The sequence below is a fragment of the Anabrus simplex genome, chromosome 1 (genome assembly GCF_040414725.1).
Source record: "Anabrus simplex isolate iqAnaSimp1 chromosome 1, ASM4041472v1, whole genome shotgun sequence".
NCBI lineage: Eukaryota > Metazoa > Arthropoda > Insecta > Orthoptera > Tettigoniidae > Anabrus > Anabrus simplex.
The window spans coordinates 1,342,626,044-1,342,651,233 of NC_090265.1; the positions used below are offsets into that span (position 1 = coordinate 1,342,626,044).

Below are 25,190 nucleotides of genomic sequence, written 5' to 3' on the forward strand. Positions count from 1 at the left end.
CTGCTGCGTACCGAGTATAACAGCCTAACTGAATATTGGCGGGAAATAACTGAGGAATTAGATAACTTTCTTCTTTAGCATGCCAATCCTCTGGTTCATACATTTTCTGATACTGCTGGTACGTTACACACTGGTTTGAAAGGAACAATTAAAAAACATCGTTACGCACCACATTTGATCAAAACTCAGCAAAAAACAAACAAGATTTGGCTGAAAAACGAAATTTGTTTTTTACATAAGAAAAAATCCTTCTTAAATAACAAATTGTATGAAACTCACCTTGAAGCAGCTCATCTGCTTTCTATAGCACAATGGAACATATTTCAAAGTCAAATTGACAATAAATTGTTTGATATTCTTTCGCAAAAACAGCTTACTTTAGATAGAAAATTAAATATTTAAAAAAAGAAGAAACAAACGGTTTCACTTGTAAATCAACCTAAAAAATTCAATTTGACAAAAAACATAATCGAGAAATTTCATCCCCCTGTAGTTAACCTTTCCAATGTAAACTTTAATAAAGAAGAAATCGCCATCCTATCAAAAGGCCCTAACCAAAACTGTCCTAACATGAATAAAATAAACATAATGACTAACATGATTATAGAATCAGAAGCTACAATAAACAAAATGCCTTTGGAGAAACAAGACGAAACTAGATTTGCAATAAAAAGAAAACTAGATAAGATAGGCAGAGCTAAAAACATAAGTAGGAAAACTATTTCCACTAACTCTAATGACGACAAATTTACCTCTGAACACAAACAAATCACAGAAATTAAAAGTAAAATAAAACATAATGACTTAATAATTACAAAGGCAGATAAAGGTAAAGCTACTGTCTTAATGAATAAAACTGATTATGTATCCAAAACTAAAGAATTTTCCAACAACAACACATTTAAAATAATCAAGAAAGATCCTACCCAAAAAATCCAGAGGCAACTAAAGCAAAATTTAAAGAACTTAACATTTCGTTTTACAGACCATGAAAAATCTAAACTGATAACCATGAATCCAGGCCTTCCTACAGTCAAAGCCCTACCTAAAATTCCCAAACCTAATATTCCTATCCGACCCATTATCAACTACAGACCCAGTCCACTCTACAAAGCATCCCAATTCATTCAAAATTTCCTAACAAAAAATTATCACTTTCTCTCCAACAAATCCATTAAAAACACTACTGAACTGATTGAGAAATTAAAGGTATTAAACCTACAACCTAACCACTCCCTCCACTCCTTTGATATAGAAAATATGTACCCGAGCATACCAATTTCTAAACTTCCAAAAATCATTGAAAATAATCTAAGTAAACATAGTTCTCTTAGCAAACTAGATATACAAGATTTCATTCAGCTTCTAAACCTGGTTATCAACAATAACTTCTTTGTTTTCGACAAAATTATATATCAACAGAATGGACTGGCGATGGGATCACCTTCATCAGGAATTTTGGCTAATATTTATTTAGATAACTTAGAACATACAAAAATCAATAATAACAACTTTCCAAATATTCTCATGTGGGCTAGATATGTGGACGACACATTCGTCATTATGGATGAATTAATCAAGAACGCGGAATCCACTCTTCAAGACTTGAATAGTATTGACCCATACATTAAATTCACATTAGAGTCAGAAACCAATAAAGCAATAAATTTTCTAGATCTAACCATTATTAGAAATACATCTGGCCTGTCTTACAAAATATACAGGAAACATACACAAACTGCTAACACTATACACAAAGATTCCATACATCCCATAATGCACAAACGTGAAGCATACAATAGCATGGTATATCGAGCCTTCGCCATACCCATGGCAAAGAAAGATCTTAATAATGAACTTAATACCATAAGGGCAATTGCCAAGTTCAGTGGGTACAACAGGCAGTTTATAGAACAAATAATAAACAAATATAGGTACCGGCCCAAAACCAAACTCATAAAAGAAAAAGAAAAAACTCCTATTTCAACCACCTTCACTTATAATAATGACGTCCACAAAATCACCAACCTTTTCCGAAAACACAATATAAGAATTTTATTCAAAACTAACAATAGAACCTCCAAAATTTTACACAACTCTGCATCAATCAATACTCCCAGTATCTACTCCAAATCTGGAATATATAGACTAAAATGCAATGAATGCAGCAGCTCCTACATAGGTCAAACAGGACGCAACTTTATGATTAAATATTCGGAATACGTCAACGCGATGAGACACAATAAGTTCTCCACCATGGGTATATATGCACGACACTAATCACAAATTTACCGACATTGAACAAGATATGGAAGTTCTTCAAACAGTAAACAAGGGACCCATAATGAATATCATTGAAAGTTGTTACATCAACTGCGACCAATATTTTAACCCCAATTATAATTTAAATGAGATTTACGAGAAACCCAATATCCTTTTCGATCTTTTAATCGATTGGCTTAAAAATACCAAACTATCGAAAAACAGTTCGATTTTCCAAGTAATCCGGAATACACACTCCTGTCAATTACCCCCACTACCCCATCCTTCCGCCCCGCTTTAGTTCCATTGCCCCGCAAGTGCTCCGCCTCCTTTCTTCCCCTCGCCTCCTTTACCGTTGCCCACACACTTCGTCTGGCTCCGTCTGTGTAACAACACGTTTACATGCTGCTCAAGGTGAGTCAATCATCATTCAACGATGTTTCTAGTAACTTCCATATATTGCTTCCAACGTCTAACTTGGCTATTTTCTCCTTCAGGTTCAAATTGAAGTGGGAATTCATCTCTAATTACATCACGATCTTACATGATCAAAGTAAACTTCCCTGGAACCACCTAATATCTAAAGGAATAAATTAATGTCATTCACATAGACAGCATACAACTGAAAAAATTCACTTATCCCGGATGCACACAGACTGAATTATGTAACGAACAGCCGGAATTTTAAGAATTTTATATCACACCAATTGTATCATAATTTTATCGTATTTCATGTATCACCACATTAATAGTATGTTATTTTATAATGTGTTAAAATGTGTTTTAGATGTTTTAGGAATAGGTATATATCTTGTTTTAATTTGTACTCAAGGCTGATGATGGCACATAGATGCCGAAACTAGTACCATTTGACTATTTGACATGTGATTAAATCACAATAAAATGTCATTGTATTGAATAGGTGGACATTGAAAGAATTTAATTTTACTGTAATCCCACTTCAATATGGAACCAATGAAATTGATAACTATAAGTCACCATAGTATGCCAGCTATTCGATACCTACTCTGACACGCTGTTTTGAATGAGCAGCGTGCACACTTAAGTCAGAGGCTCAGTAGTAGTAGTAGTAGTAGTAGTAGTAGTAGTAGTAGTAGTAGTAGTAGTAGTAGTAGTAGTAGTATGAACTGGTCTGGAATTACAATTTAGCCCTATTCCAAATTGCAGTACCAGAATTCACTAAATAACTCAAAATTCAACCTTGAAAAGGGCCGATTCTTAGGAAAAGCTTCTTCCTCTTCACTTTCATTAAATCTACATTTTATTCCAAATTAGCAGTGAAGATGTGGTTTCTTCTCTGGCTTGGAGGAAAAATTGCCTCCACGTCAGAGTTCTTTCACCCGCCAGTGTAGTGAATTGAGATTTTTCAGACTCATCGGGTACTCCCGGTAAGCGATAAGTAAACGGGCATAGTTTTTGCCCTGAGACTATCCACTATTTGAACACACACACACCCCCCGCCGAAAAAAGGACGGAGATTGTTCCAGCTCTGTAGCTTTGGACTGTTAGTTCGGCAGCATAGTACTGTTTGTTAAAGTGAAAAATGTGTGGTTTTTCATTTGATCAAGTATTTCATATGAAGGCATTGCTTTTAATCGTGCCATTCCTACCGACGTCATTGTAATGACCCATGTTCATTTCAGTTGGGAAAACCACTAAGAGAGTCTTTCTGAGAATCTATAAAGGCAGGCGGAGAGTGAGTGTCTGCCATTATAATGAAAAATCCCCAACCTGATTGTGACCGTCGGTAGGCAAGGTGGCCTACCATTACAATGAAAATTCCCTAATCCAATCTTTATATGAGAAAAGATGTTGGTGACTTGCCCGTCGTGCTTCTAGGGCAACGTTAACAGCTATGCAACTTAATACAATCTTGCTCACAACGTTTACACTACTTAACCTAGAATTCTGTATAAAATTTAGAATTCCATAGCGAAGCACGGGTACATCGGTATAAATAGTGGTCATATCATTTATTATTTGTGTGTTGTGTGATATGCCTTGTGTAACAAAACATGTGAAGTTCTGTCACAATACATCTGATGTATGTATATTAATAAGAGTTTATTTAATGTAAGAACACGTAATTAATAGTATATAATTTATTATTACCTGTAAATATGCTGTATAAATCCTATGTAATGTTGTGCAACACAGGGTAATAGTCTAGAACAACACACCTTTGTCACAAGAATTTTTCAGAACATTCTATTCATTTGTACATAGGTTATTGGAGACTCGAGAAGATTCGAGATAAACATGTTGGGTCACACTTTTCTAGAAGCCTGGCCAGGCAGAGTATATAAAGAGACAGTTGTGGGTAGTGGAGTTTAGTTTTTAGTGAGAGTTGCTAGTGCAAGTCGTTAGTCAAGTGTGTGAATTTATGTTTTGATTTTGTTGTGTTGGTAGGCCTAATCGGTTGTCATGCTAATGTGGTAGTCTTCTAGTTCTTCTTCTTCTTCTTCTTCTTTGTTGCAGTGTTTTGTTCAAGATAGCAGTTTATAGTGTGTATGTGTGTATAATGTGTATATAATTTGTAAATAAAACAGTGTATACAATTGACAGCTTCTCATCTGTCCGTCTTTGTAGTTACGACAGTGGCGACTGTGTGACAGGACTTGAGAATAATTTTCGGTAGTGAATAAGAGTGTAAGTGGAAATTGGAACAAAATGCAAGTGATGCTGGAAAATTTGTTTGTATAACAACGTTAAGACAAACTCACAAAAAGAAATTTTCTGATGAACGGCAATTAGAAATCGTTGAAGACATGGCTATTAGAAGACCTCATTAAAAACGATGATCCCGAAAGGTTTTTTATCGAGGTGGATGAACAACCGGACTCGTTATCGGAAGACAAGGCAAATATGACCGCAGTGTGTTCCAACCTAATGAGCATGATACAGGCACTCAATTCCACCTTAACAGAACAAATTTCACAAATTAATTCTGCCTTAACGAAACAGAATGGCAAAGTTTCATATTAAATTTCTCAAGCGAATACAGTTTTAACTGGACAACTATCTCAAGTGTACACGCAGGTTTACAAGGTAGAACAGTGCCTAGAATTGAAAATTTCAACCGTAGATGATATCATTTCATCCAAAATTAGTGATGTCACCAATCAATTAACACAGCAGATATCAGACATCAGGTCAAAACTGGGCAGGTTGAGCAAATCGTTAGTAGGGTAAGCCAGCTGTATGGGAACATCTTGAACCTCAGGGAGGGAAATCCGGGTTTCTGGCATCAAACAACAGGTTGAGGGGAGAATTTCTACTGTCGGAAATTTTGGGAGCCGTATTTCTGCCATTGAAGGAAGGTTAGAAAACCGGATTTCGACGGCATCAAGGGAAATGTGCAGAATATTAGAGAGAGCATCCTTTACGCGGTAGAAGATAGATTAACTCGAACAGGGCCTATCACCTTCACTCCCTTCAAACCTAACCAGCAATACAGGACACTTGGACCCAAAGGTGATTATAGAGAGCCTTCTAGAATTCCATAGGCGACTGGAAGAGCCCGACTAGCTTCATCGAAGAATCGGACCATCTACTAGGAAGGACTAATCTCCTAGAGGACATCTTCTTCAACTCGTCACACCGCAGTTAAAGGGGCAAGCCGCTACTTGGTGGAATAACTTGAAGGGCTTAAACTTAAACTGGACTGATTTCAAGAGGGAATTCCTTGCTAGGTTTAATTCTGAAGGGGTGAAGAGCTCTGTGAAGTGGAAGCTACTGACTGATGCACAACCGACCGGTATGAGAGCTAGCGCATTCATCCTCCAGAAGTACCAGCTCTTCAAGCAGCTGCATCCTGAAGGAAGCGAGAACAAGATCTTATCAGACATTGTACAGCTACTCCACGATATGATTTAGACCCCTAGTGAAGGTATCGCAACCAAGTAAAGCCACAGAAGAGACCAGCTTGGTTAGGAAGTGCTACCAGTGTGGAATAACGGGACACCTGAAGAACAAATGCGCCACTTGGTGTCGGAAGAACTAGGTCCGGCTCATTCTGGATTGGGGGGGATGGGACCAGGAACAGGAAAGTGTCTCAAGACCTGACAAGCAGCCCTTAACAAGTTGTAAGTCGATTGGTCCGATTGTGAGCAGAACAGACCAACTTCACCTAGCTATCATCTTAAGATAGGCAACGAGAATTTTTCAGCCATACTCGACAGCCAAGCAAGCCATTCATTTGTAAATGGGACTGTTGCCAGATTACTACCGGCTATGAAGTCTCACAATCTCGGAAGGGTAGTGGGAGCAGCGGATGGGGTAACCTATTCCATCCAAGGACAGACTAACCTGACCGCTAAATGCATGGACCTGCCTATTGTAATTAACATTGCAGTGATTCAGAACCTAATACCTGACATTATATTAGGTCATGACGTTTTGGTAGAATACAAGGTGATCCTAGACTATGCAGCTTATGAAGTCTTTTTTGGAGGGTCGCCTGGCACAATGGAAACCTCCGAACGTGCAAGGATGTGGAAGTCGACGTAGACCTGGAAGATATCCAGTAATGCATCTTCTAGGCACCCGGTGGTGGAAGCTAAAGCTAGGAGCACCATTGTTGAGAGGGAGTTTCCACAAAAACACCAGAGCAAACACAATAAACCTGTTCTTATGACCATCAAGAAGGAACTTGATCTGGCTGTAATCAGGCAGTGGCAAGAACAAGACAAGCCCTGTAGGACCGTGACACAGTGGATTAGGAGACGGAACACCGATAGTCGACTCTTCCCGAGGGAATTCAAGATGTGCTACAAGAACTTCTGGGTTGACGGAGGACTCTTAATGTACAGATTTCACCTCTCCGACACATCTGCAGTAGTGGTGATCCCTAGACAGCACATGACGGACATCCTCGAGAAGTTCCATGACAACACTGAAGCCGGACATCCAGGAGGTGAAGAGACATATCAGTCTATTCGATGAAGATTCTTCTGGGTCAACATGCGGAAAGACATCCTTGGCTATGGAAAGGGTGTTACATCTGCTCCTGCACCAAGGCGAGCAACAGAAAGGCAGATTCCAGTTAGCGAGGAAGATGGGCACAACATCCTTGGGAGGTCATAGCCCTGGACTTGATGGGTCCTTACCCTAGAACACCAAGGGGTAAAACAGGACTCCTAGTGATCACTGACCTCTTCACAAGATGGATTGAAGCCTTTCCTATACCAGAAACCATGACAGGACGCATCAACAGTCTTCTATAGGATGAGTTATTCAGCCACTATGGTTATCCACGGTGCATTCTGTCAGTCAACGGGAGTCAGTTTACATCGAGGAAGTGGCAGCAAATGATGATTGAATGGGGTGTGGAGCACTGGACCACCCCTATCTACAACCCAAGGGCCAATCCAATGGAACGACGGAACCAAGAGCTAAAAAGGATGCCACGGATCCATCTAATAGACAAGGAACATCGACTGTGGGACCGTCATTACTGCAGTCACTCTTTACCCTGCGATGACGCATCAACTGTGTCACTGGCTATTGCCCAGTGGAGCTGTTCCTTGATCGACAGCTATACGGCACCGGGGATTGGGAAATTTGTCCACCACACACTTATGGTCAAGATGATGCAGCTGTTTCCCTAGCAGAATGGCAGCAGCAGCAGCAGGACATCAACGAGGTGCAAGCTTTGGCCGAGAAAAGATCCCTTACCCAGGCCAAGGCTCAAGATGTCAAAGAGACCAAGATCCTTCTATCAGGCTAACAAGTAGTGTGACATAACCACCCAGTTAGTAATAAGATTGGGGAGGTGTTCTAGGTCTCGCACCTAAGTGGGTTGGTTCTGTCGAGGTCGATAAGCAGCTGGGTCATGTTGTCTACTTACTAAAGACCAACCCTCCTGTCAAGGTTCATGCCTCAGAATTGCGGCGAGTCATCCAACCGCTGCGCTGCAGAGTAAGCCTGGTACTGCCATGGGTCCACCTGGAGGAGAGACTACTGATGACATGCCACAATCTGGGTGTGAAGAGGAGAAGGCATCGACTACCACTTAGGAGGAGGCTGACAGCGATGCGACACTGACCCCTGACATGGCACGAACCGGTCAAGACGAGGAGAGCAAATCCAGCAATGTCGAGAAAAAGAGAAGATATAATCTATGACCAAGGCAAAGTCGACGTGTTTCAAGTTATGGGGGGGGGGGGGATATTGATGCAAGTGTAATGGACTAGTATAACTTGGAAACAATTCTCTAAACCTATGGGTAAATAGTAGAAATATCGAGCTCGATTAGTAGGTGTTGTTGTTATTATTATTATTATTATTATTCTTGTTTCGTTTCGGCCAACTAAGGACCACGTCGTTTCAACTGTTTCCCTTGAGCTTTAATGTTGGTCCAGTATTCCTTCATTCGAATACGGTGTTGCTCCTTTCACTCTTCCGTCCACGCCTTTCCAGTTTTCATCTTCGGCTTTGGTTGGAAACTCTGATGTTCTTGGAGTTTTTTCTTAAGTGGGACACGCTCCTGGATATCTTCAAATGAGATCCCAATCTCCTGCAGATCTTTCTGTACCTCACTGAACCATGCCCACTTTGCCTTTTTCTCTTGGAGGAAAGTGAAAATGCGGTTGGTTAACCGTGTTGAATTCATTCGGGCTATGTGTCCATAAAAAGTAATCCTCCTTTTTCGCATGACATCAGTTATATTCTCCACATGCGAGTACAACTCCTGGTTGTGCCGTCTCCTAAACTCGCCGTTGTCTTTGACTGGACCTAAGATTTTTCTTAAAATCTTTCTTTCCTTGGCCTCCAATTTCTCCATCATGCCTTTTTTGTTCATTGCGAGACATTCCGCTGCATATAGAGCCTCTGGCCGGATGACAGTGCAATAGTGTTTGATTTTTGCATTCAGAGATATAGATCTTTTGTTATAGACATTTTTAGTCAGATGGTAAGCCATTTCCATTTTATTCATGCGTGAATAGTTTAGTTTTCTCAAAGGAGATTTGGAGGCCCGCCTTTGCAGCTTGTGTTTGAAGCTGGTTGATCTGCTTCGTGGCCACATCCAAGGAATCAATGAAAACCGCGAGATCGTCTCCAAATGCTAGACAGTCAATTGAAAGGTTCTTGTTCTTGTGGCCTAGTCTGACTCCGCTTTCGACTCCTTCATAACTCATTTCTCTGCACCATTCACGGATCACTTTCTCAAGAATGCAGTTGAACAACAGAGGTGAGAGACCATCTCCTTGCCTAACTCCTGTACGTATCTTTTTTTTTTCTAGTTCCTTTACGTCGCGCCGACACAGATAGGTCTTATGGCGATGATGGGACAGGGAAGGGCTGGGAGTGGGAAGGAAGCGGCCGTGGCCTTAATTAAGGTACAGCCCCAGCATTTGCCTGGTGTGAAAATGGGAAACCACGGAAAACCATTTTCAGGGCTGCCGACAGTGGGGTTCGAACCTACTATCTCCCGAATACTGGATACTGGCCGCACTTAAGCGACTGCAGCTATCGAGCTCGGTGTGTCCGTATCTCAAAGGCATCTGAAGTCTCTCCTCTAAACTTCACTTTTGAGATGGTGTTGGTGAGAGTCTGTTGGATGATCACTCTTGTTTTACCGTCCAAACCAAATTCCTTTAAGATCTGAAGTAGGGTAGTTCTATCAATTGAATCATAGGCCTTCTTAAAGTCAATGAACGATACTACAAAAGGCTTGCTCCTTAGTTTAAGATATGAAAGGACAGATTTCAAATTCATAATCTGCTCCACACATGACCGTCCTTTCCTGAAACCTCCTTGGTAATCACCCAGCTCTGGATCTAGCTGTTCTTCTGCCCTGATTTGAAGAGCTTTCAAGATAATTTTGTAGGTTATAAGTAGGAGGGAGATGCTGCGATAGTTGTTAACGTCCGACTTGTCGCCTTTCTTATGAAGTGGGTGGATTAGAGCAAATGTCCAGTCACTCGGAAGTCTTTCAGTGTTCCAGATTTCATGTATGATGTCCGTTAATTTCTTCACTGCATTGTCACTAGTAAACTTCCACAATTCAGCTATTATCGAATCTTCACCCGGCGCTTTATTATTCTTCAATGATTGGATAATCTGTCTGACTTCCTCTTTCGTAGGTGGAGCTGAATCTCGGTGGACTGTTGTTTTATCTTCAAATGTGAATCTAGACATTGGGGCCTCACAGTTAAGAAGGGATTCAAAGTATGTTGCAAGGATCTGACAGTTTTCCTCTTCGTTATGGGCTAGTTTTCCATTGGAATCTCTAAACTGTAGGCTCGGTGGCTCGTATTTCCTCAAGTTGTTTTAAAATGTTTTATAAAGTCGCTTGTATTGTTCTTCTTGAAATCCTGCTCAATTTGAGCCAGCTGGTGTGTATCAAAAGCACGTTTAACACTGCGGATGGTTTTTGCTGCACACTTTCTCTCATTCAAGAAGTTTGTCCATTTTACTTGGTTCTTTAGCGAGTTCCATTTCTGCCAGGTGAACTGTCTTTGCCTTATCGCTGCATCACATTCACTGTTCCACCAAGCATGCTTCCTGGGCTTAGTAAGCTGAACCGTCTCCTTAGCTGTTTTGACTAGGGCCTCGCGCAGTTGTTCCCAGTTCTCTGCATCCACCGATTGTAGTTTCTGAGTGAACTCATGGTTAGATCGTATTTTTTCTCTATCAAATCTTTCAATCCTTTTGGCTCAAACTTTCCTTGTGTTTCTCGGGAGCAGTTTGATTTTTATCTTGGATAGATAGTGACCTGAGTCCAGTTTGGCTTGTCTTAGAACTTTCACATTCTGAATTTCTCTTTGAGCCTTCCGTGCAATCGCGACGATCAATCTGGAATTCACCAAGGTGGTGATTTGGGGATTTCCAGGTCTTCTGTTTCTTGGGCAGGTGTTTAAAAGCAGTAGACTTCATTACGAGGTTAAATGCCTTACACAGCTCTATTAGCCTTTCTCCATTACGATTTGTTCTCTGGTGAGCAGGATAGTTTCCAATGATGTTTCGGAACTTTCTCTCTTTGCCTACCTGGGCATTGAAATCTCCAAGCACGATTATGGTATGTTTGTCTGGAATCTTGGATAAAATCTCCTCAAGTTCTTCCCAGAATCTATTGGTTCCCTCTGGGTCTCTCTTGTTCGCTTGGTTGATCGGCGCATGAACGTTCACAATAGTATACATTTTGTTTGTGCTTCGAAAGGACAGAGTCGAGACTCTGCTATTCACAGAGGTGAAATTTGTTATTGAGTCCAGAATCATTTTGCTGACTACAAATCCTGTGCCAAGGTGGGGGACAGTTTGTATGACACGTTTACCAGGTTTACCCTTGAAGATCCTGTAACCTTCAGATTCAAAGGCCTGCTCATCTGTAAATCTCGTTTCCTGAATTGCTGCAATCAAAATTTGCTGTTCCGATAGGATATCTGTGAGCTGTTTCAGTTTTCCTACCTTCTGGAGAGAATTGACATTAAAGGTAGCAAAGAAATTCTTGGCTCTATGTTTGATCTTTTGTGGAGTCTCCGATTATTATTATTATTATTATTATTATTATTATTATTATTATTATTATTATTATTGTTATTACTTGTGAGGTGTGGCTGTGAAATTGTTTACGTCTATTATTATTTTTATTATTATTATTTACGTAGCTATGTACGGACTTTATTTGGTATAAATCGTGGTCGTATCTATTATTTGTGTGTTGTATGATCTGTCTTGTGTAACAAAACATGTGAGGTTATCTCACTATACATCTGCTGTGTGTATATTAATAAGAGTTTATTTAATGCAAAAACACGTAATTAATAGTATATAATTTATTATTACCTGGTAAATATGATGTATAAATCCAATGTAATGTTGTGCAACACAGAACAACACACCTTTGTCACGAGAGTTTTACAGAACATTCTGTTAATTTGTACATAGGTTATTGAAGACTCGAGAAGATTCAAGAAAAACATGTAAGGTCATACTTTTCTAGAAGCCTGGACAGTCAGGGTATATATTGTTGCTATTTGCTTTACGTCGCACCGACACAGATAGGTCTTATGGCGACGATGGGATAGGAGTGGGAAGGAAGTAGCCGTGGCCTTAATTAAGGTACAGCCCCAGCATTTGCCTGGTGTGAAAATGGGAAACCACGCAAAACCGTCTTCAGGGCTGCCGACAGTGGGGTTCGAACCCAATGTCTCCCGGATGCAAGCTCACAGCTGCACGGCCCTAATCGCACGGCCAGCTTGCCTGGTACAGGGTATATAAAGAGACAGTCTTGGGTAGAAGAGTTGAGTTGTTAGTGAGAGTTGCTAGTGAAAATCGTTAGTCAAGTGCGTGAACTTGTTGTGATTTTGTTGTGTTGGTGATCGGTTGACATGGTAATGTGGCAGTCTTCTTCTTCTTCTTCTCCTTCTTCTTCTTCTTCTTCTTCGTAGTAATGTTTTGTTCAAGATAGCCGTTCATTAGTGTGTGTGTATAACGTGTATATAATTTGTAAATAAAACAGTGTACACAATTTACAACATTTTATGTGTGCATCTTTGTAGTTATGACAGGATAGGACACGTGAATGTTTCATTCTTGAATAGCTGTGAACTGGAGCCTGGTTATGAACTCAGTATTAGGGGCGTTTCACCAGCTGTTACATTAGAGGATAATGTTAGATTACTTTGTTCCTTGTTAAGGAAACCTGTCAATCTATCGAGCTGTCAACCTTCCTTTGTTCTCAAAAGTGCAGTAGGTTGTATAGGCGTTTCTCTGTCAGAAAATTGAGTCCAAACTGGATGAGTTCAGGCAATAACAAGGGGATGTCACTTGTAAGCAGATTTGTAGTATTAAGGCTCGCCTTCCGCATTATAGGAACTGTGTGTCAGATCTCCAGTTATTATTTGGGAATAGTATGGGTGATAATGTCTTGTGGTCTAGTAAAATTGATTATCTTTTCTGATTATCTTCTGTTAATGTTGAAAATAAGCCTGTGGAAATTAGTTATCAGGAGATTTTGCAACCACCACCTGATCATTGTTTCATCCGGTGCTGACTCACTTGCCACTGAAACTGTTTCATCGGTCGTTAATTTCGCAAAGCTGCCTCACCCGCTTTGGTTATTAAAGAGATAAAGTCTTTTTCTATAGACTCTATCAAAGAAGTTGTTGAGTTTCTGCGGACTTCGATTCAATACCTCGAGATGATCTGATTTAAAAAAATAATTTATAATAATAAAAAATGTTATTTGCTTTACAGCCTGCTAACTACTTTTACGGTTTTCGGAGACGCTGAGGTGCCAGAATTTAGTCCCACAGGAGTTCTTTTACGTGCCAGTAAAGCTGCCAACACGAGGCTGATGTATTTGAGCACCTTCAAATACCCCCAGACTGAATCAGTATCGAACCTGCCATGTTGGGGTTAGAAGACCAGCGCCTCAACCGCCTGAGCCACTCAGCCCGGCAAAAAAAAATTAGGATGTTAAAAGGTTTTTTTTTTTTTTTTTCACCTATTCAATACATATAAATTTTATAATTTAGGAATTTATTGTAGATTCCACTTGAGACATGTTTCGCCCTTCATTGAGGGCATCGTCAGTCAAAATATCACCTCAAGGTAAAAAATCAGGTAACTGGTTAGTAGTAGACATGTACAAATTAATACATATTATTAACAACATACAAAAATTAAGTATGGGAAATAGTTGCACAAAAGTGATGGTTGAACATGTAGGTTTATAGATGAAAGGTCAGCACCAATGCCTAAAAATAACATAGTAGAGTTCTGCAGTGGTGCTCTGGAGAAACAGTTGACGCAATCATATGATAATAAAAAGTTAAAAATATTTACATTATAACAATTAAGGGAGAAAAGGTGTAGTGTTTGGCGTCAATGTTTTTAACCTACAATTGATGTCAAAGGTTGGTAACTATACAGTATTTACATTGTTCTATTGAACAGTTGAGAAAAAGTTTTTTAAATATTTACATTTAACATTCAGCGTAAATGTTTGTAAATAAAAACTAATGTCAATGGTTGGTAACTATTAGTAATTACATTATCTAATTGAATAGTTGAGAATTTACAATTAAATACATATTTACACAAGAGCAGTAGGTGTGCAAGGATAAAAAATTATTATTTTTTTTTTTTTTTTAGTACCAAGTGCGTCCTGATGTTTTAGAGGTTGGAAGAAGGAAATAGCATTGACATTTCAGAAATATGTAGAGTAGTTTATTTTAGTTAAAAATCACCGGGGGTAGGGAAAATTTCATAGCCGTATGAGGTTTTTTAGGCATCAAACTGAAAGTTTTCCAGTTGCAGCGCCGAGATCGGGATGGAGACTGGTCAGTGTGGCTGGAGATTCATGGGTAATCCGTGCGTTTGAACGGCAACAATGGTGACAGTTAATAGTGGGTAATTGCTAATTAGGAAAAATGTTGCGGGTTGAGACTTCCGCTTATTCTTTTAGTTGACTTCTGTAGCATCGATTGTGATGTGAAGACATCGGTGTGAAATGCCGGTGAGACAAAATGATGTTGTTCCGTGGAATAAAGTAAGGCGGACTACGGGATGAAGTTGTTGTTCTTTACTGGTCTGGTGAGATAGAATAGAGTTGCTTGTGTTGTGGACTGCTGCGGAGAATTAGAATGTATACAGCAACTGCAGAGTCAGAGCGTTAAAGCTGGGGTGAGGCATCTTCTTATTCTGACTGCGAAGAGGAGCCGTAGTGGCACGCCATATTTGTGCCGATGTGCGCTGGGATCCGGCGAGTTGTTGAAAGTTGTATTGTATGAAGTGGAAGCTATCTGTAATTGAGATGTTAATAGTATTAGTTGGTGTGTAAGAAAGGTTTATGGTAAGTAATGAAGAGTGAATGTTATGTTACGTACCTGTTGTGTCGCAGAGAGGTAATTGTTGATGAGAATTGGTGGACTATGAATGAGGCTCAGTCGGTAATACGCACATACGGTTAGCAATGGCGGCGGGAGGAGTGGAGAGCTTTGGGGGGGGAGGGGCATGGGCGGAGTCATGCGCAAAGGTGAGCTGTCAGAATGGAGGAAGGTAGAGTGGAGGGGCGAGCTTGTTGTGTATAGGGAGTGCAGGTTGATGTAGTGTCGGTTATAAAAAGCGGGGGGGGGGGATAAGGAACTGAAAGTTACGCGGATAATATTGATGCCATTTGTTAATGTGGTGAATGTTATTTGCTTGTGCTGGGTGTTGTACTGTTTTTGAAGGTCGAGTGGTTCTTATTTCTCGTGTTGTATCGGTGGGGTCGTGGTGGAGGGGGAGGTGCTTGGGTGGGAGGACGTGTGGGCTTGCTGTCGTCGTGTGTGGGGGAATTGGTCGGAAAGGGGGAGGTGGGGGGTAGGGGGGTAATTGTCGACGTGCTGGGTGAGTTAGTTAATGTGGTATTGAGGATTTTAGACGCGTTGTTGCCTTGAAAATTTATTTTTTGTAGTAAGGTGGGAATTTGTTCATAAAGGGGGTTTTTTAAATCTATTATCTCGTTGAGGTTTTTATCCTTGTTGAAGTGTTGGTCTAGATAGATGTATAGGTTCTCAAACTCAGTCATTAGTTTGCCTTTCTCGACTTTTTTTAGGATTGTTAAGTCTTGTTCTATTGTGGTGAAGTGGTGGCTAGTGTCCCTCATGTGGGTGCTCATTGCGGAAAATTTATTATGTTTTTGGGCATTGTAGTGTTCTAAATAACGGGTTTGGAAGCTTCGGCCAGTTTGTCCGATGTACGAGGAGTTGCATTGTGAACAGGTGAGTCTGTAAATACCTGAGCCCGCGTAGAGGTTTCTTCTTGGGTTGACAGAGTTCTGGTTGAAAAATATGTTCTGGTTCGTGTTCTGCGTTTTGAAAGCAATGTTGACTTCGTGCTTTTTTAGGGGGTTGGCTATCTGGTGGATGACTGAATTAGTGTATGTGAAAGTTGCGTATTTGTGTTTATTGGGTTTTATTGGGGAAAGATTTGTTGTTAATTTTAGTTTTACCTTATTGATGATCTTGTTGATCATGTTGGTGTTGAAGCCATTGAACTTGGCAATATCTGTTATGTAATCAAGTTCTTTTTTCAGATTGGTAGGTGAAAGGGGGATTTTTAAAGCTCTGTATATTAAGCTGTAGTAAGGGGCTTGTTTGTGGGAGTTTGGGTGTAAGGAATTATTGTTTATTGTTAGTGGGGTGAAGGAGGGTTTTCTGTGTATTCGAAACTCAAAAGCGTTGTCCATTCGTGTGATGTTGATGTCTAAAAAATTGATGGAGCCGTTGTCCTCATCTTCTTTTGTGAATTTTATGTTGTTGTCTAAAGTGTTAAGGAATGTGAGGATGTTGTCGCTGTTGTTGCACTGTTTATTGATGATTACTAGTGTGTCGTCGACATAGCGGAGCCAAAGATGAATACCATTGATGGAATTTATAATTTTATTGTGTTCTAAGTTGTCCATATAGATGTTCGCTAGAATGCCAGAAATAGGGTCTCCCATAGCCAAGCCCTTTTGATGGTAAATCTTGTTGTTGAACGTGAAGTAATTATTGTTCAATACAAAGGTTAATATTTTAATGAACTCATCAATTTCTATTTTGCTTAGTCCACTGTGTTTGGAGAGGTTGTTTTTTATGATGTTGATGGTTTCGAGAACTGGGATGTTCGGATACATGTTAGTGATGTCAAAGGAACACAGAATGTGGTTTGGTTGCAGTGTAAATTTATTCAGGGTTTGACAGAGGTCAATTGAGTTCTTAATGGGGTATTTGTTGTTGAATTTGTAGTGTTTTTTGAGAAAGTAGTGTAGAAATCTTGAAGTTTTGTATGTTGGACTGCCTCTACTGTTGATAATTGGTCGGATGGGGATGTCTTTTTTGTGGGTTTTGGGTAAGGACTTGGCTGTGGGTAAAGTTGGATTCATGTTGACTAGTTTAAAGATTTCTTGGTCATTTAAGAGGAAAGTTGAATTTTTGAGAAGGGTTTTCAAGTTGCGTTGTACTTTTGGTATAGGATCCTTGTTGATGGTGGTGTAGGTTGTATCGGAAAAGAATTCTTCAGTTTTTTTGATGTAGTCCTGTTTGTTCATGAGTACAGTTGTGTTACCTTTGTCGGCTTTTGTTACTATAACGTTATTGGTGTTTATTTTGGTCTTTAAGGCATGGATTTGTTTTGAGAGGGTACTGTTTTTGTTGGATTTTAACTCATTAACTAGGGAGGGCAGTTTCTTTTTTATTTCGTGTCTGATGTCATTTTGTTTCTCTGTGGTGATCTGTTTACTAATGTTGGATTCTACTTCTGCAATAGTGGTGGTTAGGTCATCGATAGTATTGGGGTTAGGCCAATTGTGTTTTAGGCCTCTGTTTAGGAGGTTCATTTCTATGTCAGAGAAGGTGGTGTCAGACAAATTGATGGTGGTAGGGGTGTTGTTTGAAATAATGGATGTAGTATCATTGTTCTTATTGTGGTTTGATGTGCTTGGTTTGGTTCCCTTCAGATGGGCTAGTTTGAGGTTTAATGTGTCTTGTTTCTTTTCTAGTACGTTGGTTAATTTATTGTCAGTATGTCTTAGGAAAGATTGCCATTCAAGAGGAGATAAGTATTGTGCAAGGGTTAAATGTGTTCGATAAAGCTGTAAATTTAAGAATGATTTTTTCCTGTATAGTTGTTTAATCTCGTCCTTCAACCAGATGTTGTTGACTTTGTTTTGGGTGATAGTCGAGTTTTGAAACGGAATGCTTTTCCTTTGCAGTGGTCTCAAGAATTTGGGTACTAAATTTAGCTTAACACATTCTTTAAGGAAATTAATGTCTTTTGAAATTTTGCCGATTTTTACCTTGAGGTTTAGGTATTTGTTGGTTTTCATTGTAGCCTGGTTGGCTTTGACGTTGCAAGTGATAAAAATCATTGTTATCCGTATTGAAGATACTGAATGTAGGATGTTAAAAGGTTTTTTTTTTTTCACCTATTCAATACATATAAATTTTATAATTTAGGAATTTATTGTAGATTCCACTTGAGACATGTTTCGCCCTTCATTGAGGGCATCGTCAGTCACAGCAGTCCACAACACAAGCAACTCTATTCTATCTCACCAGACCAGTAAAAAACAACAACTTCATCCCGTAGTCCGCCTTACTTTATTCCACGGAACAACATCATTTTGTCTCACCGGCATTTCACACCGATGTCTTCACATCACAATCGATGCTACAGAAGTCAACTAAAAGAATAAGCGGAAGTCTCAACCCGCAACATTTTTCCTAATTAGCAATTACCCACTATTAACTGTCACCATTGTTGCCGTTCAAACGCACGGATTACCCATGAATCTCCAGCCACACTGACCAGTCTCCATCCCGATCTCGGCGCTGCAACTGGAAAACTTTCAGTTTGATGCCTAAAAAACCTCATACGGCTATGAAATTTTCCCTACCCCCGGTGATTTTTAACTAAAATAAACTACTCTACATATTTCTGAAATGTCAATGCTATTTCCTTCTTCCAACCTCTAAAACATCAGGACGCACTTGGTACTAAAAAAAAAAAAAAAAAAAAAATAATTTTTTATCCTTGCACACCTACTGCTCTTGTGTAAATATGTATTTAATTGTAAATTCTCAACTATTCAATTAGATAATGTAATTACTAATAGTTACCAACCATTGACATTAGTTTTTATTTACAAACATTTACGCTGAATGTTAAATGTAAATATTTAAAAAACTTTTTCTCAACTGTTCAATAGAACAATGTAAATACTGTATAGTTACCAACCTTTGACATCAATTGTAGGTTAAAAACATTGACGCCAAACACTACACCTTTTCTCCCTTAATTGTTATAATGTAAATATTTTTAACTTTTTATTATCATATGATTGCGTCAACTGTTTCTCCAGAGCACCACTGCAGAACTCTACTATGTTATTTTTAGGCATTGGTGCTGACCTTTCATCTATAAACCTACATGTTCAACCATCACTTTTGTGCAACTATTTCCCATACTTAATTTTTGTATGTTGTTAATAATATGTATTAATTTGTACATGTCTACTACTAACCAGTTACCTGATTTTTTACCTTGAGGTGATATTTTGACTGACAATGCCCTCAATGAAGGGCGAAACATGTCTCAAGTGGAATCTACAATAAATTCCTAAATTATAAAATTTATATGTATTGAATAGGTGAAAAAAACAAACCTTTTAACATCCTACATTCAGTATCTTCAATACGGATAACAATGATTTTTATCACTTGCAAAAAAAAATTATCCGTATGCATCTGGAGCGTTAGCCAGGCTGTTAAGAGAATGAATTCCTACTAGAGTACTGTAATCTTCAGTGCAGTGCTAGTTCTTTAGTAATGAATCAATATCTGAGTATGTTAAAGAAATTAAATGTATTCAAGGGTCTCCACCTGAAGTATTCAGAATGTAAGATTGTGAGTTCCATTGTTAAAGGAGAACACAACACAAAAATCAAGTTGCCTCAGAATCAAAGAGTGTATTGGACAGTGTTCAGGCCGGTGAACTAAGGAAACACGAGTAGCTGTGACGTCACTGCGCTGTAAGCGCTGAGCGAGCCATCCAGTTGATTATTGCAGTACGCGCTCAGTCGCTCTTCCGTTTACTTGAAGTGTTGTTTATTATAATAGTGCGGTGACTGTTTGTCGAAATGCCTTCCTGTAGTGTGTACGGCTGTAACAACACAACGAGTAGAAACCGAAAGTGTAGAGAGAAAGAAATACATTTCCATAGGTTTCCAAATCGAAGTAAGTCGCCTCGAAGGTTTAGCAGTTGGGTACAATTTTGTAAGAGGAAACACTTTTCTCCCGGTAAGAGAGCTACTGTGTGCTCAGTTCATTTTAAAAATACAGACTATGATGAAACGCAACTTTTGAAAATGTTGATGCCTACAGAAAATCTGCAAGGTCCGAAATTGAAGCCAGGGTCTGTTCCTTCAATAAGATGTCTGGCGTCGACAGATGGAGATACTTATCAGGCAGGAATGCTCATTCATACGGAAGCCGCTTCACAAAGTACACTGTGGGAGTACTCGTCAGTAACTAAAAAGGGCAGGACGGAAAGGTATGAGGCTAAAAGACGAAGGGAGTTTGTTGACACAGTATTAAACGAAAGTGATAACGATAAGGATGTACATATGATAATATAAGAAAATTTACTGGACTCCAACCTATTCAATACATTATAGGATGTTAACATTTTTAGTTAAAAATCGTTAAAATGGAGACATGTTTTGCCCCCTATGTGGGGCATCATCAGTCATATCAAAGCACCTCAAAATTACACCAGACATCTGGTTGGACTTATGAACATAATATGCGAGAGAGAGTACATTAAAAAACACTTACAAGGTCCTATCTTAGACAAAATAACAAATTGACTAGTTACACATAGTAAAATACGTTAGTGGTTCTTAATATTAAAACAAGGCTATCATATGTACAGTATAACAATGAAGGTAATTAAAGCCTATTTGATGTTGAGTTCGAAGGTAGTTTTACGTAGTATATACAAATGTTGGAAAATAAAATACAATTTACAATTAGTGTACACTTATTTATAATTGTTAAAATTGATGAGGAGAAACATTCCAATTTTGTCTATTCGTGATTTTGGCTCCAACCAAAATAATTCGCCCAAGGATTCAAGTCACCTCCGTTGGTCACTCTCTATATGGATGGAGTGCCTAGTGCAAGTGAACTGCAGAAGACATAACATGTACAACACGAGGAGCAGGACATCAGCAACAGCCAGTGCTCCACAAACCTCCTAGCAATTAGGTAACAGCTCAACAGCTTTTAAGATTCCCTCATACGTAAGACAGCTCAAACACCGATTGCACTGCACAACATTTTCGACCGTTGCCCATTCAACCAACAACTGACTTTTCCACACTTCAACAACAAAAATATATGCAAACCTCTAGTCAACTAGGAAGAATCTAATGAAATTTTAACTGTCTTCATTTGAAGCCATTGTTGTTTTAATTCTGTCTTAACACAGCCTCATTTTATAATCAATAATACTGCAGTTCACTTGCACTAGGCACTCCATCCATATAGAGAGTGACCAACGGAGGTGACTACCTCATGAATCCTTGGGTGCATTATTTTGGTTGGAGCCAAAATCACGAATAGACAAAATTGGAATGTTTCTCCTCATCAATTTTAACAGTTATAAATAAGTGTACACTAATTGTAAATTGTATTTTATTTTCCAACATTTGTATATACTACGTAAAACTACCTTCGAACTCAACATCAAATAGACTTTAATTACCTTCATTGTTATACTGTACATATGATGGCCTTGTTTTAATATTAAGAACCGCTAACGTATTTTACTATGTGTAACTAGTCAGTTTGTTATTTCGTCTAAGATAAGACCTTGTAAGTGTTTTTTAATATACTCTCTCTCGCATATTATGTTCATAAGTCCAACCAGACGTCTGGTGTAATTTTGAGGTGCTTTGATATGACTGATGATGCCCCACATAGGGAGCGAAACATGTCTCCATTTTAACGATGTTTAACTAAAAATGTTAACATCCTGTGATGTATTGAATAGGTTGGAGTCCAATAAATTTTCTTGTATTATTATTGAGATTCTTTCAATACGGAAAATAAAATGATTTTCATTACTTGTAATGATGTACATGACGTTCAGAATGATATGAGTGAAAATATTTCACCAGACAGACATGAATGTAGTGTAGAGATACAGTGTGAGTTAGGAAGTGAAATAGCTAGAAAATACTTTGACGTTGCAACTTTCAGCACAGCCGTGAACAGTAACGTAATGGGAGAACAGTTGAATGACAGTTTCTAAAAGTTATATTAGTGATACTGATAACGAACACACTCAGGATGATGTACATATTACAGGTTCATATTTCTTTGTAGCGGGGACAAGTTTGCTCACACTCTTTGAAATTTGTTACATTTGTAAAAGTAAAATGAAAAACATTTCACATTACATTAAAGGGACTATGTTGTGTGTAAAATCACTTTGCGATTGTGGTAATAAAGTCCGTTGGTATTCTCAACCTATGGAAGGAAAGAAACCGGAAGCAAATGTCCTAATGTCATCAGCATTATTGTTGTCAGGCATTCTGTTTGAACCTTTTCGGTCATTCTGCAAGTCCATTAACTTACATATGATGTCACAAACTATATATGATAGAATTATTCGTAGAGTAACTGGTCCGATAGTGGAGGATGCTTGGGATCAAGAAAGGACTAGTGTTATTGATTGTTTGAAAAGCAGTGCCAAACCCATTTGGTTAGCCGGAGATGGCCAGTACGATTCTCCCGGCTTTTCAGCCAAATATTTAGTGTATTGCCTTTTTTTTTTTTTTTTTTGCTAGGGGCTTTACGTCGCACCAACACAGATAGGTCTTATGGCGACGATGAGATAGGAAAGGCCTAGGAGTTGGAAGGAAGCAGCCGTGGCCTTAATTAAGGTACAAGTTCATTTGCCTGGTGTGAAAATGGAAAACCACGGAAAATCATCTTCAGGGCTGCCGAGAGTGGGATTCGAACCTACTATCTCCCGGATGCAAGCTCACAGCCGCACGCCTCTATGCGCACGGCCAACTCGCCCGGTTTTAGTGTATTCACTAATGGATATAAATACAGGCCGCATAGCTCATTTGGAACTTTTTCAGAGAGTGATGGTGAAAGGTGATCTTGAAAGGTCTGCATGTGAAATCGCGATGAGGATGATTGTACAGGAAGAAAATTGTAATATAAAACTCTTCCTTTCTGATAGACACAAAGGAGTAAGGTATTTACTGAGAATGCAGTATCCTGATATTGAACATGAATTTGATGTTTGGCACATATCAAAAAGTCTAATGAAAAAGATGAAAGCTCTTGATAAAAATCATCCAGAAGTTGAAGCCTGGAAGGCCAGTATAAATAATAATTTATGGTGGGCAGCACAAACATGTAATGGAAACAGTTCTGTGTTAATTGATAAATTTATGTCAATTTTGCACCACATAAAAAATGAGCATAAGTGGTTAGAAAACGGTGAATGGAAATCCTGTGAGCACGATACATTAACGGAGGAGGAAGAGAGAAAGAAAATGTTGATTGAAATAAATTCAAGTTCATATAAAGCCTTGAAGAAAATAGTTTTAGACAAATCTTTTTTAAAAGATATGGAACATATAAAACACTACGTTCACACCGGAAGTCTAGAAAGTCATCACAACCTTCGTTTGAAATACGCTCCTAAAAGAGTTCATTTCTCGTACAGAGGCTTAAAGCTCAGGTCAGTGATTGCTGCATTTGGACTATATAATTGTGATATAATTGGAATATCAATAAACTGAAAGCGGTTATCAAAACTCAGTATTCAAAATCAACAGGAGCCTGGGTGATAAAACAGAAATATGAGGTGTCAAGCGATGGGTGGAAGAAGGCAATAATGAACAAAATAAATCTCTTTTAAACTAACTATAGTAAAGCCTCACCTAAAGATCAAGCAATAGATCTGTCACTGCCTAAAAACATCGCTCCAATACCTCGATCTTCCAATGACCTGATCAAGAAGCACTTCTCACGATTTCACTCGCAACAATAAATGAGGTACCGTACTTCATGTCAAAATAATACATTATCTATATTTATCATACAAACAAGCTTAGGAAACTCTTACATAATTCTACTGTTTTAATTCCATTTTTTCATTTACAGCTTGAAGCCCACACAGGTGCCATCGGGTTCCGGAAATGTGTTCCTTATGGTGATGACAACACATGATGGTATGAAAACTCTGTTCTTTTTTCCAATCGCAGTCCATGAATATACCCACGAAGTGAACTGTTTTTAACAAATAAAACGCCAAGTTCTATTTGATGGATTTAAAGCTGTCAGTACACGTTTCCTTGCCATGTTCTTTGTTTTTAAGCTCATGTTATGCCTTGTCATTATCAATAATTCACGGTCTAAAATAAGCCTTGTAAACGTGGGATTTCTTGTTATACACATACATTTCTCAGATTTCACTGCTTTTACATTGTCTAATTCACAACAGCATACACTTTCTTCATCTGTATCCATGATTACTCATTACATTGACACCAAATTCGCGTGCTGGCATGTCAAGATCGCTATCTGAATGGACATCAGCAAACGTCATTCGTTCTGGCTCATACTGATACGGACGGATGATATTTACATTCATTATAAAAAAAATTAGCCCACTAACACTGTCAACAGAAGAACACGGCAGTAGCAGATGGAGTGCGGGAAAAGACTGCGCGAGTTTACTCCCAGCGTCAAGGCTGCCAGGTAGACTCTACAGCGCAGTGACGTCACGACCCTTTACCACTTCCGTGCATAACTTGAGAATGGTTGGACATAGAGGCACCGGATTAACGGCATTGTTATTACATTCCCATAATACATATTTAGCAATGAATAATGAAATATGTGTTTTTGTGTTGTGTTCTCCTTTAATGGTTTGGCACCTAAGTGTAGGTCTTATTTGTCATTTACATTAAGGCCTAATTCTTTCTTAGAGCTAGAAAACGCTTGTGTTATTGCAGGAGGAGTAAAATATGCAGACTCTCTCTGTAATATCGATAGACCATCTGACCAACTAGTAGCACTTCTGTCCCTGTTTTACCTTCTGTAGATAAAACACGATGTTGTTTTCTGCGAAAAATCTTTTGACCCTCTATGTAATGCTTGCCCTAGATCGCAATTCTGTAAACCTAGCAGAGGTAATTATGGTTCTCAGCCCATTGAATATAAGTGTTAACAGTTTGGATCTGCCACAACGTCCTCACTGTCCTATACTTCTATGAAATTGTACCCATTCATCTGATGGTGAACCAAGCAACAGGACTTGACAATGAAAGAACAACAATCATCATCAGCATCATCATCATTATGATTTTCTCTATCTGATGCCCATGGATGACCTGCACAGCTGGG

At 38.9% G+C, this 25,190-nt stretch overlaps 1 protein-coding gene across 4 annotated transcripts in view; it reads left to right on the forward strand.

Moving 5' to 3' along the window:
- LOC136878797 (mitochondrial mRNA pseudouridine synthase RPUSD3) overlaps positions 1–25,190 on the forward strand; it is a 192,446-nt gene that overhangs the window by 24,182 nt on the left and 143,074 nt on the right. Inside the window, exon 2 of one of the 4 annotated variants that reach the window (XM_067152288.2) lies at positions 23,946–24,013. The exons of the other annotated variants lie outside the window; for them this stretch is intronic. Coding sequence (XP_067008389.2) covers positions 23,992–24,013 — 22 coding nt within the window. The 5' untranslated portion in view covers positions 23,946–23,991. The remainder of the gene's footprint in view (positions 1–23,945; positions 24,014–25,190) is intronic. 4 annotated transcript variants of the gene reach the window in all.